Source organism: Physeter macrocephalus, chromosome 20 (genome assembly GCF_002837175.3).
Source record: "Physeter macrocephalus isolate SW-GA chromosome 20, ASM283717v5, whole genome shotgun sequence".
Lineage (NCBI taxonomy): Eukaryota > Metazoa > Chordata > Mammalia > Artiodactyla > Physeteridae > Physeter > Physeter macrocephalus.
The window spans coordinates 78,963,862-78,978,370 of NC_041233.1; the positions used below are offsets into that span (position 1 = coordinate 78,963,862).

The 14,509-nt window shown below is 44.1% G+C and overlaps 1 protein-coding gene across 3 annotated transcripts in view; it reads right to left on the reverse strand.

The window, feature by feature from the left end:
• Positions 1–14,509, reverse strand: part of LOC102991696 (disintegrin and metalloproteinase domain-containing protein 12) — a 698,539-nt gene that overhangs the window by 668,401 nt on the left and 15,629 nt on the right. For 2 of the 3 annotated variants that reach the window (XM_024121217.2, XM_024121215.2), the window contains exon 2: positions 4,534–4,606. The exons of the other annotated variant lie outside the window; for it this stretch is intronic. In XM_024121217.2, coding sequence (XP_023976985.1) covers positions 4,534–4,606 — 73 coding nt within the window. The remainder of the gene's footprint in view (positions 1–4,533; positions 4,607–14,509) is intronic. 3 annotated transcript variants of the gene reach the window in all.

A 14,509-nucleotide genomic window follows, 5' to 3' on the forward strand; every position in this document is an offset into this window, starting at 1 on the left:
GGGCTTCCCTGGTGGCGCAGTGGTTGAGAATCCGCCTGCCGATGCAGGGGATGCGGGTTCGTGCCCCGGTCCGGGAAGATCCCACATGCCACGGAGCGGCTGGGCCCGTGAGCCGTGGCCGCTGAGGCTGCGCGTCCGGAGCCTGCGCTCCGCAACGGGAGAGGCCGCAACAGTGAGAGGCCCGCGTACCACAATAAATAAATAAATAAATAAATAAATAAATAAAATGGATGACTAATAAGAATAAAAAATAAATAAATAATAAACATTAAAAAAAAGAAAAGAAATAGTCATCCTTCCTACAATTTTTTTCTCCCTTAGTGTTAGGAGCCTATTAATCATAGTAAACTGAAATTTTACCCTGGCCAAGAAATTTCAAAGGCCTGGACAAGAGGACAATTTTACCATAAGAAATCAACTCTCTGCCCTTCCCACTTCTGGAATTTCCAATGACCGTGGCAGTGAATAGTTGCAATGGGCAAAGGAAGGAAACAAAAATGAAAATTCAGAGATGGCGTTCACTTCAGATTTCCTGCATGAGCGCTCTGAGCTCCAACTGGACCAAATACCTCTGATCTAGCTTCTGTAACAGAGACTGCTACCCACATCACTGAGTTTTAGAGCTGCCCCCTGGACATGGGTGAAGCCTAAACCACCGCTGTCTGAGACCTGAGGAAGTGGAGAGACTTTTCCAAAAATAAAGGACAAATTGAGGGCAAGGTCAGCACTGGCACTGGACCTCAAGTTACACCCCCTTCCCACCCCATGCCCGTGGGTACCTTAGGCTTTGTAGCCCACTCTCTTCCCATTTCACACACTGGATCCTGCACTCATCTCAACTGTTCTCCTGGTTTCTCACATCACCCACCTGTAAATGATGATCACATCGAGATCGATAACCCTGACCTTTCCCTGGATCTCGACACCAAATTTCCAGCTGCTTCACAGACATCTAGAACAGATGGGCTCTCAGATGCAGGGCATCCAAACCCCACAAATTCAGGATGCCCCCACCAGCACCAGCCCTTGAATCCTGAATTTCCTTCCCCGTGGATGGTAGCGCTATTCGCCCAGAAACATCTTTAACTCCTCCCTTATGCAACCACTTGTAAATAATTTTGCCATTTCCCAGTGCTCCAATGGTCCCAGCATCCCCTGCCCCTGCCCTGGCCTAAACCCTATGTCATCACCTTCCTAGACTATCACAGTACAGTTGTCTTCCTAGAACACAGATCAGACCACATATTCCAGCAACTTAAAGATATTTAATGGGTCTCTTTGCCTACTCAGTACAGATTAAAAATAAAGAAGGTTATTTATTTTGCCTCAACACAAGAGAAAAGCATTCTAACAATTCCAGCTGTGTGACCAAGTCATGAGCTACCTTCAAATAGAGTGAGTCCCCTGGCCTTGGGGCTTACTGTGTGGTCGGCCTCCTCTGCAGAGGCTTCCTCACTCCTGCGAGGGCAGGAGGTGGAGGGGTTTCAGATGTCAGGCATCAGGAAGAAATTGGACAAAACGACCTCCATGGCCCCTCTCAAACTTGAGGTTCCATGGGCCTACTTATGCCTTTGGGACATCAGCTTGGTCTGTGGACTCCTTCTGGGAGAACTGCCCTGTTAGCTAGGCACCCATAAGGTTAGATGCCCAGAAGCCAGGTTTCTAACATCTGACCTTGCCTCGGAAGCCGGGATGACTGACTCAGGATGGAGCCTGAGAAGGTTAACTGAAAGACATGGGCTGCATGGAGCCTGAGAAGGTTAACTGAAAGACATGGGCTGCAAGAGTCAGGCACAGATCCCGTTACCGTGGCTCTAAGTGAAGGGCCACGCTCTTGCTACTGGGTCCCACGGAGCCCCCTTGGTTCCTGTACTTTGTGCACCCCGGTGGCCTGTTCTCCTACAAAGTTCACTGGTTTCCTTACAACCGTTCTTCTTTTGTTGTCAATAGTGTGTTTCTGGTCCTCGCAACCCCAAGCCTGACCTAAAACTCTGATCTCTGGGTTTCCCAAAGCCCAGGGGACTGAGAGAGATCTCTTTCTTGCACTGAGCCCTCCTCAGGAGTGTGGGTACAGGAAGTCTAACTCCTGAACCAAACTTCCTTGCTCTTTCCTGAGGGAGCAAGTTGGACCACAGAGAGTTCAAAGGACACAGATGACAGCTCGGGCCAATTTTCACAGAGGAGGTGTGACAGGTCTCCCGCCTGGACCAAACTTTAGTCGGACTCCTCTGAGCCCTCTTCCTGACCAGGCTTCGTCGAGGCCTGCTGCCTTGGCCTGTCAGGCCCGAGCATCCCACTGAGTCCGGTTTTATTCAAATCCTGCTAAGCTGGTTTCACAAGAATCTCCCTGACCTGTGATGTCTAATCGAGTTCTTCCTGGTAACTCTCCATCCGCTGCGTCGCTCATTCCCCCCATCAGCTGTAGGTCCCCAGACGCCTACCGGACTCAGAGTTGAGCTCGGTGCTGCACTGGAATCTCTCCCCTACTTCAGCAGCTCAAATAAAATCTGTCTTGCAGCTTTCAACCAGTGTCCAGTGCAATTTCCCTTTAACAGGTGGGAATGACCTTGTGGGACGATGCGGAGGGCATAAATGTCTCCTCAAGGAGCCAGCCCCCCCACGGAAGCATGGTGCCCCCACATGCACCGACTCCAACAGAGACCATTCTTGACCCGAGTCAGTCTCCTCTGAGAACTCTCTTCCGCAAGGCCACGCTCTTGGGTTCTGTCCTTGGCCCGTTTAGCCCGATTTTCGCAAGAATCCTGCTGGGTCAATTTAGAAGAAATCCCCCCTCCTTGATATCTGATCAAATTCCTCATCCCCCACCTGTCAAGTCACTTCAGCCAAAATTCCCCTTACCCCTGATGTTTCCTCTTAGAAATCTTCCATCCACTGACCCCTTCCCTGCCCCTTGGCTATAAACTCCCATTTTTCCTTGTATTTGGAGTTGAGACCAATCTCTCTCCCCTCCTGTAAGACCCCACTGTTGCAGTCCCTCTGAATAAAATCTGCCTTACCCTCTTTAGCAAGTGTCACGAGTGATTCTTTAGCAACTCCTTGGCTTCAGCCTGAATACCCAAGTTTTAAGACTGCCTCAAAAGGGTTCTTCCAGAATGAGAACTTTGAAAATATAGATAGATCTAAAAGGAAAGAAAGAAATCCAGGAGATACATGGCTTCCTGCGCACCCAGGGTTGCTTGGGCACATTCCCGGCAGCCTGGACCTTTAACCCCTGGTCTCAGGGCCAGCTTGTGCTTGTTTCTAGGTCATTAAACTGCTAACTACCACGTGAGCAGGCGTCCCTGTTGGAAGAGCTGGAGCAGGCCCATTTCAGCTGACCCAGCCCTCAGGAAAAGAAGACAGACACATCCACATGAGGTCACCTGGGCCTGACTGTTCTCCCAGGCACCTCCGAGTGCCCCAAGGAAACGTGGCATTCTTCCCAATGTCCCCAAACTCCCCGTGGGGTGTCAGTGGCCAGTGTGCTTCCTGAGCCTGCTGCCCACACTACCAGAAACTTCTATCTGTGGATTCACATTCTTACTACAAGCAATTTCTGGGCTAGTTTTTTAAAGGATCCAAACTAAAAAGCTGTCACTACTAAAGAATAAGCTTATAAACCATGCTGTGGTGGCTCCACAAAGGATTAACTAGGAAAGCTCCTTTCAAATAATATTTTTGTCTTGGGTCGACTGTGTCAGTTAAGGAAAGGATTTCAGATCCCTGATAGCTTTGATATAGGCAGGTGGTGAGGGGCAATGAAAAGAGAGGCTACAAATGTGTGTGTGTGTGTGTGTGTGTGTGTGTGTGTGTGTGTGTGTAATCCCATACACAGACACATTTATACCAACGCATCAGTCACATTTACAAACTTAAATTCAAATGGAGATTAAAAAATTGAATTTGCTATGTGAAAAACAATTCTTTCAGAATTTTTGCTACAGTCTCTGAATAGAAATATTCTATCAACCCAGCAGTGTTATTACAAGACCATCAGAAATTTGACCTACACCCATATGATTTCTCTCATGAAAGGGAGTAAAAAAAGCTTAGCTTCGTGCCATTTATGTGAACAAACTTAACGAAGTTAGGGACTGGAACCATTCTACAGCTGAGTGCCTATGAACTGAAGCTTCATAAAAAGTGATTTATGAACGCACAGATATCATGCCTATGTTTCAATTGCACTGGCTCCAGCTCTGAGAAGATTCCACATCTGCCCCTGCTCCAAGCTGGCCTAACCCCCGCATGCTCAGTGATCTGGGGTAATCTTGGCTTCTGAAGGCATTACCTAAGGCAACCAATATTTCTTGTGCACTGTTTGTTTTTTCAGAGACGGCCAGCCTAAAAGCCGGTGTGTTTGGAAATTCAAATCAGCTTCAAATCTTGTCGGAGTCACTGAGCTCTCATTCACGTTTGGGGGGAGGACTCGTCTCCAAAAAGCACATTTTTTCACTATTAATAAAAATAAAGGCGAGAGACACCAAATAAAGGCTTCGAGGGAGTGCCACCCGTCAGAGATGAGTTCTTTACCTGCATTTGAAAGACTCTCGTTTCTTTCCCAGGCAGAGTGATCTTTGGGGGATGAGAAAAGCCGACTGTGGATCTGGAAGATAAACAGAAACCTTCCCAGTTTTATATTCTTATTTGCCAGATATATAATCTTCAGTAATGTGTGTTACTGGCTTTAAAAAAAAAAAAAAGTCAAGAAATGTCCCTAGAATCTCTCCTTTCTCCTGAGAAAGGACTGCAGATTGTAATGAATATACTTATTTCCATTTCTCCTGTGTTAACTCTGCCAATGAATACAAGGTGGTTATCTTTTTCCTTTTTTTTTTTTTTTTTTTTCCTGCTTGCGGCTTTTCTGGGTATTGAAGAAAAGTATTATTATTTTTATAGAAGTCGAGTTGATTTACAATATCGTGTTAGTTTCAGGTGCACAGCACACTGATTCAGCTGTGTGTGTGTGTGTGTGTGTGTGTGTGTGTGTGCGCGCGTGTGTGTGTATATACATATATATATATATATACACACACACACACATCTCTTCTTTTTCAGATTCTTTTCCCTTACAGGTTGTTACAAAATACTGAGTAGAGTTCCCTGTGCTGTACAGTAGGTCCTTGCTGGTTATCTATTTTATATACAGTAGTGCGTATGTGTTAATCCCAACCTCCTAATTTATCCCTCTGCGCCCTTGCCCCTTTGGTAACCATCAGTTTGTTTTCTGTATCTGTGAGTCTCCTTCTGTTTTGTGACTAAGTTCATTTGTCAAGGGTCTCTTTCTGATGATTGCAAAATGCACAAGAAGGAAGCAGGGAGGGAGAAAAACTAATCAGTGAACATGGATTTTGCCATGAATTTTGCTAGTAGAGCAAAGAACCACATCTCATATTTCTCTTCTCTCCCGGCAAAGTGCTGAATGGGTGTTGAGCTAAAATTGGACATTTGATAAATATTGATTAATTGATTAATCATGAGCCATCAAATTTCAAAAATTAGCCTTCAAGGCCCAATGAAAATAAGGCTTAACGTATACACAAAAGTGTTCTGCCGTCTGCAGGCATGACTTTCTCTGCCAGGCAACAAAGGTTCATAAGTTTATTCTACAAGCAGTTCGCTGTGCGTGAGTCTTTCGGTTCTGATTTATCAACTTCTAATCAGACTCCAGAGAACCCATTCCTCATGGGGTCTCCCTGCATATGCTCATCATCTCTCCGAATATCCCATGACCTTTCCCCAAAGCTGAAGAACAACTCTTTGGAACCCCCAGTAGTAATCTCATCCTGATTTGAAGAGGCTACACAGTCACGGAGCTGGAGCCAGCCTCTAATTCTGAACCCCGGTAAACTGCTTAGTCCCAGGGGGGGTTAAGCTTTTCGTTGCTCACGTCTCGTTTTTGGCCCCTTCACATGCCCAGCATCTGGGCAACCAGTTTGGGGATAGCAGCGAGGAAGCTGCAAGCAAACAATTCTTCTGTTCCAAGCAGGAGCCTGGCCTCTGAGACCTCAGAGCGAAAGAGAAAGAACGGGGCAGGACCCAGACTGCAGCTGGGCTGAGATGGGGAGAATTAAAGAGTCACATAGCATTTTCTGCCACTTTGCAGGCTCCTCCTCACTGGGCCTAACTCAGCCACTGCCAATTGGTAATATGATTACTCATTATAATAAGCATAAGAAGAACTGCTGACAGCTATTGAGATTTCATATGGGCCAGTGCTGTGCTCTGTCCTTTCCATACATCATCTCATTGAATTCTCACAACTGTTAGAAACATATGCTGCTCTCAGCCCTGCTATGGCAGCTGAGAAAGTCAAAGCTAAGGTCCCCCACTGGGCACCTGGTGACACAGGCAGGATTCAGACCAGGCTTGTCAAACCCAAGCACCTGAGCTTTTAGCCAGCATGTTCCAAATACTGTTACTCTTATAATTCGAAAAGACACATGCACCCCAGTGTTCACAGCAACACTATTTACAATAGCCAAGATGTGCAAGCAACCTAAGTGTCCACTGATGGAAGAATGGATAAAGAAGATGTGGTACATATACACAATGGAATATTACTCAGCCATAAAAAAGAATGAAATAATGCCATTTGCAGCAACATGGATGGACCTAGAGATTCTCGTACTAAGTGAAGTCAGACAGAAAAAGACAAGTATCATTGATATCACTTATATGTGGAATCTAAAAAAATGATACAAATAAACTTATTTACAAAACAGAAATAGACTCACAGACTTAGAGACAAACTTATGGTTACCAAAGGGGAAGTGCCGGGGGGAATAAATTAGGAGTTTGGGATTAACATATACATACTACTATACATAAAATAGATAACCAACAAGGACCTAATGTATAGCACAGGGAACTATACTCAAGATCTTGTAATAACCTACAATGGAAGAGAATCTGAAAAAGAACATATATATATATATATATATATATATAAAAATATATATATATGCAAAACTGAATCACTTTGCTGTATACCTGAAACTAACACAACGTTGCAAATCAACTATGTTTCAATAACATTTTTGAAAAGAAAAAAATTAAAAATTAAAATTGTTATTTTTACTAAGTATTATTGTTTGGCTATTTGACTGTACCTGGCTGTGCTTATATAGCTATCACACTTACATATGTCCTCTTCTCAGACTTAGCATAGACATGCCATAAGAAACACACACGAAAACTTTTCAGGAAGGAAACAAAAGTGCAACACAGTAGACACGAGGATGGAAAGTAATTTAAATCCTAAATTTAGGAGAAGTGAGTTCTCTCTCTGCTGCTTCAACCAGAATCAGTCCCCTGTTCTGGAAGCTATCTGCAGAGGAAGGGGTACAGGGAGACTCTGGTCCAGCAGAGATTTTAAGCTTCCTCTCTCCAGGGTCGTTGTCTTGTATGGCTCTTTTAAGAAAGAGTTTTCTGCGTATTTTTAAAAGTAACTCCATCAAGCCTCACAAGTCAGGTGACCTGGGACCTGACTCAGAATCAGGTCTGCCCAGCAATTCCCCTGTGCACCATGCAACGCTGATAGAGAGCCCAGCCCCAGAGTGTGTGAAGTTACAAGCACTAAAGTGTACTGGTTCCAACCGAGGACAATTTTTCTCTCTCTCGGGTCCCAGTGACTGGCAGTAGATAACAAGCTGACTCCGCCCCACAGACCTCTATAAATGCCTGGCTTCTCCGAAGCCCGGAACCGTCTGGTACAGGTTCTGGGTATTACAGAAACCCAGAATTCCCAACAACAGGGTGATTCAGGAACCTCAGACATCATCTGACCCCGGCTCTCAGTCCACCAGCGACGTCCTGGAGACATGTGGCTTTGGCTCTACTTTCTGTGGGTTGCTAACTGAAATCCCTTCATGCAGAAGGCAGTACTTTCCATCGCCCTTAGGACAGAGAATCAGAAGAGCCCTGTGTAGTCCGCCCCCGCTGATCTCTGTGCGTCACCGGGCACCCCTCTCCTGGCCACATGTGCTGTGTGAGCTTCCCTCATCCCCTCGAATAGAATTCTCCCCGCTACCACAGGGCCTTTGCACCTGTTGTTTCATCTGCACAGCATGTCCTTTCCCTGGTCCTCCTCTGACCCCGCTCGCATGACCTGCTCGTGTGTCCCTCCATATACCACTCTCAAAACTCGGTTTCTGATTTATAAGCTCTTACAGGAGCATTCTTTCCCTTCAGAGCACTCACCTATAAGCACGCACTGACTTGTGTGAACCTACGACCGATGTCTGCTTCTCCCCTAGACTCTAACGCCTCAGAGAATAAAATTATGTTTGCCTCACTTGCCAATGTATCCTGGCTCCTAATAGGGCTAGATGCATAGTAGGCTTTCAATAAATATTTGTTTAAAAAAGGACGGAAGAATTAACCAAGCAATTAATTAACAAAAGCAAAGCTTCCTCCCCAAGTTAAGTTGCACAGTGGCCTTTAGAATCCACTGTTCCATCTCCTCGGAGACCGTGCACCATCAAGGGTCCCCCCGTCCTCTCCGTCTTCAACTTTGCCCTCCTCAATGTTTCTAACTGTGTCCAAACCTTTCTTTTCTATTTCATTTTTTTAATTGAAGTATAGTTGATTTACAAGGTTGTGTTAGTTTCAGGTGTACAGCAAAGTGATTCAGTTATACGTGTGTGTGTAGGTATGTGTGTGTAGATATATTCTTTTATCATATTCTTTTGCATTACGGTTTATTACAGGATATTGGATATAGCTCCCTGTGCTCTACAGTAGGGCCTTGTTCTTTATCTCTTTTATGTACAGTAGTGTGTATCTGCGAATCCCAAACTCCTAGTTTAACCCTCCCCCACTCCTTTCCCCTTTGATAACCGTAAGTTCATTTTCTATGTCTGTGAGTCTGTTTCTGTCTTGTAAATGAGTTCATTTGTATCATGTTGTAGATGCCACCAAAATCTTTCTTAGCTTAAAAACGAAACCAAAAAAATCCCTCCACAAACACACGGTGCCTTCCACCTTTCACCTTCCCGCTGGCCCCAAACCCTGTTGGCCACACTCTGTCCCTCTGCCTCGTGCCCCACCAGGCCTCAGTTTAACACAGCCTCGACTGAGCCACTCTGACCTATGACACGGAAATTCTTCTCGCTATTCTCGCTGTGCTCTCCCGGCCCCACCCACCAGCCCGCTCCAGTGGATGCGCTGTACCAACAGCGCCGGTGGGTTACGTTCCCTCAATATCTCCCCAGTGCATCTCCGCCTCCTCCTCCCCACCGCTTCCATGGGGGGCCTCAGAATTCCTGCCTAGACCGCACATTCCAGCAGCCTCCTCCCTCCACAGCATCACCAGTCATGTTTCTCTAAAGCAAATCTGATTGTGTCCCTCCTCAGCTTAAAACCCTTGGAGGGCTTCCCTGGTGGCGCAGTGGTTGAGAGTCCGCCTGCCGATGCAGGGGGCACGGGTTCGCGCCCCGGTCCAGGAGGATCCCACATGCCGCGGAGCGGCTGGGCCCGTGAGCCACGGCCGCTGAGCCTGCGCGTCCGGAGCCTGTGCTCCGCAACGGGAGAGGCCACAGCAGTGAGAGGCCCACTTACCACACACACACAAAAAAAAAACCCTTGGATTTCTAACTAATTCAAAATATAGTTAAGCGGGGCTGGGAGAGGGATAAATTAGGAGTTTGGGATTAACAGATACACACTACTATATGTAAAACAGAAAACCAACAAGGACCTACTGTACAGCACAGGCAGCTATACTCAATATCTTACAATAACCTATAATGGAAGAGAATATTTAAAAAGAATATATATACTTATATGTGTATGTATAACTGAATCACTTTGTTGTACACCTGAAACTAACACAACATTGTAAATCAATTATATTTCAACAAAAATTTAAAAATATATATAAGTAGTTAAAGTCATAGGCACAAAAGACATTTCTGCAGTCTGATTCATTATGACAAAACACTGGAAGTATCCAAAACATCCTACAGCAGGGACCGGCTTTGTAGGTCAGAGCACATGTGTTAATGTGTCCATTAACATTATAACAATGCTCATAATCCAATCTAGAGTCTCCACATCTGCACATCTGTGGACATAACAACGTATCATGGCAGCCTTGAATGCTACGCCAATGTGGATATTATTTCCTAAGTGACAGGGAAGCTTTGGTGATTTCCGAACAAGGCAAGTCAGTGCCTTATGTTCAGTTATGTGTTAAAGCTTAGTCCTGTGTACACATTAGATTACAGCCTTGTCTCTGGAGCCTTGACTCATGAGCTGAAATTAGCTGCTGCCTGTGTAAGATGCAAAGTTTTGCAACTATATTTTACAAAGCCTAACATGTGATATGTTTATTTTTTAAATTTTAATTCTCTTTATTGTGGTTAACTATACTTCACATAAAATTTAGCACCATAACCATTTTTATTTTTTTTATTTTTTTTATTATTTTTTTTTTTTTTGCAGTACGCGGGCCTCTCACTGTTGTGGCCTCTCCCGTTGCGGAGCACAGGCTCTGGACGCGCAGGCTCAGCGGCCACGGCTCACGGGCCCAGCTGCTCTGCTGCATGTGGGATCTTTCCGGACCAGGGCACGAACCCGTGTCCCCTGCATCGGCAGGCAGACTCTCAACCACTGCGCCACCAGGGAAGCCCCCGTAACCATTTTTAAGTGTATGGTTCACTGGTGTTAAATACATTCACATCATTGTACAACCATCACCAACATCCATCTCCATAATTCTTTTAATCTTGTAAAGCTGAAACTCTATACCCATTAAACAATAGCTCTCCCTTCCCCCACTTCCCAGCCTGTGGCAACCACCATTCTACTTTCTGTCTCTATGATTCTGACTAGTCTAAGTACCTCATACAAGTGGAATCATACAGTATTTGTCTTTTGGTAACTTGCTTATCTCACTTGGCATAATGTCCTCAAGGTTCATCCACGTTGTACCCTATGTCAGAATTTCCTTTTTTTAATTAATTTTTATTGGAGTATAGTTGATTTACAATATCGTGTTAGTTTCTGCTGTACAGCAAAGTGAATCAGTTATACATATACATATATCCACTCTTTTTTACATTCTTTTCCCATATAGGTCATTACAGAGTACTGAGTAGAGTTCCCTGTGCTATACAGTAGGTTCTTGTTAGTCTATTTTATATATAGTAATGTGTATATATATGCCAATTCCTATCTCCCAATTTATCCCTCCCCTCCTTTCCCACTTGGTAACCATAAGTTTGTCCCTTTTTAAGACTGAATAATACGCCATCATATGCATACACCACATTTTGCTTATTCATTCATCTGTCCACAGACACACTTAAGTTGCTTCCATGTTTTAACCTATTGTGAATAATGCTATACAAATGTTGTACAAATATCTCTTTGAGATCTTGCTTTCAATATTTTTGGATATGTACCCAGGAGTGGAATTGCTGAATCATATGACAATTCTATTTTTAAGTTTTTGAGGAACCAACATACTGTTATTCACAGAGGCTGTACGATTTGCATTCCCACCAGCCCTGCACAAGTGTTCTGTCTCCCACCCCCTCACCAACACTTGTTATTTTCTGGGTTGTTTTTTTTTTCATAGTAACCATTCTAATAGGTGTGGGGTAGTTATCTCATTGTAGTTTTCATTTGCATTTTCCCTAACGATTAGAGATGCTGAGCATCTTTTCATGTGCTTATTGACCATTTGTATTTCTTCTTTGGAGAAAGGTTTATTCAAGTCCTTTGCCCATTTTTGAATTGACTTGTTTATTTGTTCTTGAGTTTTAGGAGTTCTCTACATGTTCTGGATATGATTCTCTTCTCAGACATATGACTTGCAAATATTTTCTCCCATTCTGTGGGGTGCCCTTTTACTCTGCTGATATTGCCTTTTGATGCACAAAATTTTAAAATCTTCATAAAGCCCAATTTGCCTATTTTTCTCTTTTGTTGCCTGTGCTCTTTGAGTCATGTCCAAGAAATCATTGCCAAATCCCACGTCTTGACGGTTTTACCCTAAGTTTTCTTCTGAGAGTTTTGTAGTTTTAGGTCTTTGATCCATTTTGAGTTAATTTTTGTACATGGTGTCAGATAAGGATCCAACAAGAGTGATCATTAAGTGGCTCCTCATTCAGCCCGTTCAAGACCTTATCTCCCTTAGGTCTCTGAAGCGCATTATTTAGTGAACAGCAGTGTGTTATTTAGTGGAACAGCAACAGTAATTTACCAAAGCCACACAACAGGAGGAAAGATTTACGATCTCTTTGCCACTTCTGTTCCCAGAGGCTGCTGAGCCTGAGCCTGCTTCAAGCCTGGGGCCACACCAGGAGCTAGCACTGAGGGCTCATCACATGCCAGGCAATTACCTCATTGAATCCTAAGACAACTCAGTGAGAGAAATATAATTATTGTTTCCATTTTACAGAGGTGGACATTAAGGCACAGAAAGGGTATGTAAATTGCCCAAAGTCACACACACCTAGTAAGAAAGTGAAGAAGCCCAGACTGGAACCCAGGCAATTAGGATGACTCCTTGGGAGTAAAAACTATGACTAGGATCAAGCACATTAGCAGAATCATGATACTCAACAATCATGAGAAATGTTCCAGTCTGCAAAGTTCTTTATTATACATCACCTCATTTGGATTCTCCGAAGTCCCTGAGAGGTGGCCAAGAAAACACAGAGGTTTTTTATGCAAAGAAAACAAGACCCACAGAGGGTAAGAGACATAAATGCCCAAGAACAATACAATGGTGGCTCTCGCACCTACACCAGCCTCCTGAGCCTGGTCTGGAGTTCTTCCACATCTCACCTCACCACCTGCCTCCTTACAGAGTCCAACCTACCAGCAGAAATTCTGGGGTCAAACATGACACCAGCTAGGATACTGATCACATTGACAACAAGTTGAGCTATGAAGTCCATCAGGAGCCAGAAGCTGATTTGAACGTTGTGGGTACAATAGTACTGGAACCTTCCATTTGTATAAGACTAAATACAAAACAACTTCCACATTTTCTCACTCGGTCCTCCCAAGTCCTGCCGTAACAGCTGTGCTCTAATGAGCAAATGTCTTATTGTCCTTTGCTGGATTTTTGGTTTACTGACTCTCCCTTCAAGACATCTGAGTACTCACTATGGACCCATAATCCCTTATGTACAATTCTAAAATTCCTGAAGCTCTGAAATATGAGAGTTTTTCTCTCTGAGTTTGTAGAAAGCTAATCTGACAGCAAAACCTTACCTGAACTAACCTGGGGCTATTTATAACATTAATTCATTCCATTTAATGTGAATATTCATACATTTTATTGCAGAAACATCAGTGAGATTAATTACAGGGTGCTACTCAGGTCCCCCTGGGAATGTTATGCAGGATCACCTTTCTGAAATAAAATTAAAAAGTCACCATTGAATTACATTTGGCCCCAAGAGGTCTGGATGGAGAACCGTGGATGGGATGGGTACCACAGATATTTAATGAACTTACCAGCCGCTGGGTTAGTGTTTTCCAAATACCCTTCATGCAGTCCCCATAAGACAGACGTTATCTCTGCTTATAGACACAAACACTGGGGTGCGGAGAGATTCTCTAATTTGTTCTGTCTCACAGAGCTACTTAATGCCAGAGCCAGAACAACTAGAACATCATGTTCTCAGCATTCCCCATACTAGTGTGTGTGTGTGTGTGTGTGTGTGTGTGTGTCTGTGTGTGTCTGTGTGTGTGTCTCTGTGTGTGTGTCTGTGTGTGCTGGGGGGGGGTAGTTAGAGATGGCTTGTGGGCTTTGTAAAGCATGAGCAAGTAAAACAGAGACTGAAACTTCATATACCCCAGGAAATAAGAGAGAGGAGTAAACAGGAATTTCCAGGCCTACATAGAACCCTACCTCCACTTTGCCTCTTCTGGACACCTGTCTGGTTGGCAGAGAAAACAGAGGAGAGATTCTGAAACTACTTATATCCCAAGTTGTCATCGACCAAGAGTGGATTTTGGCTGGCAGGGTCTTCTTTTTAGGGTAATGGCAGATATTGCTTGGAGTCTGCCAACAGAAAAACAGGAAAGAGGGCAACTTCTTCTCAGCATCCCAGTGCCTTCTCCTGGAGATGCTGGAGGTACCACTAAAGGGCAAATAATAAACACAAGGTGGGGATGGTTCCAGGTTGGACCGCCGATGGGTTAACACAGCCTCTTTGGGGTCTGGCATGCACTCTCCATGGCTAATCTAGATGCATGATTGATCTTTGCCAGTGTTGCATGTTTCTATTCAATCTTCTGAACTCTCTTCTGCAACAATAATTAATGTCAGAGCAGTTTATGGATCTACAGTGTATTTTCTGGTTAATGCAACCCTGCACCTATAATAATTCAAAACTGAGATTTATCACTCTGCCACAATTCCATCTTCATGCTTCATCTCTTCATGTTTACATCTGGTTTAGCTTTTTCTAATCTAAAATAAATCAGCATGAAAAGCATTAGATTTTTCATTTAGATTCTCAATTGCCTTTTATTACCGAGATAA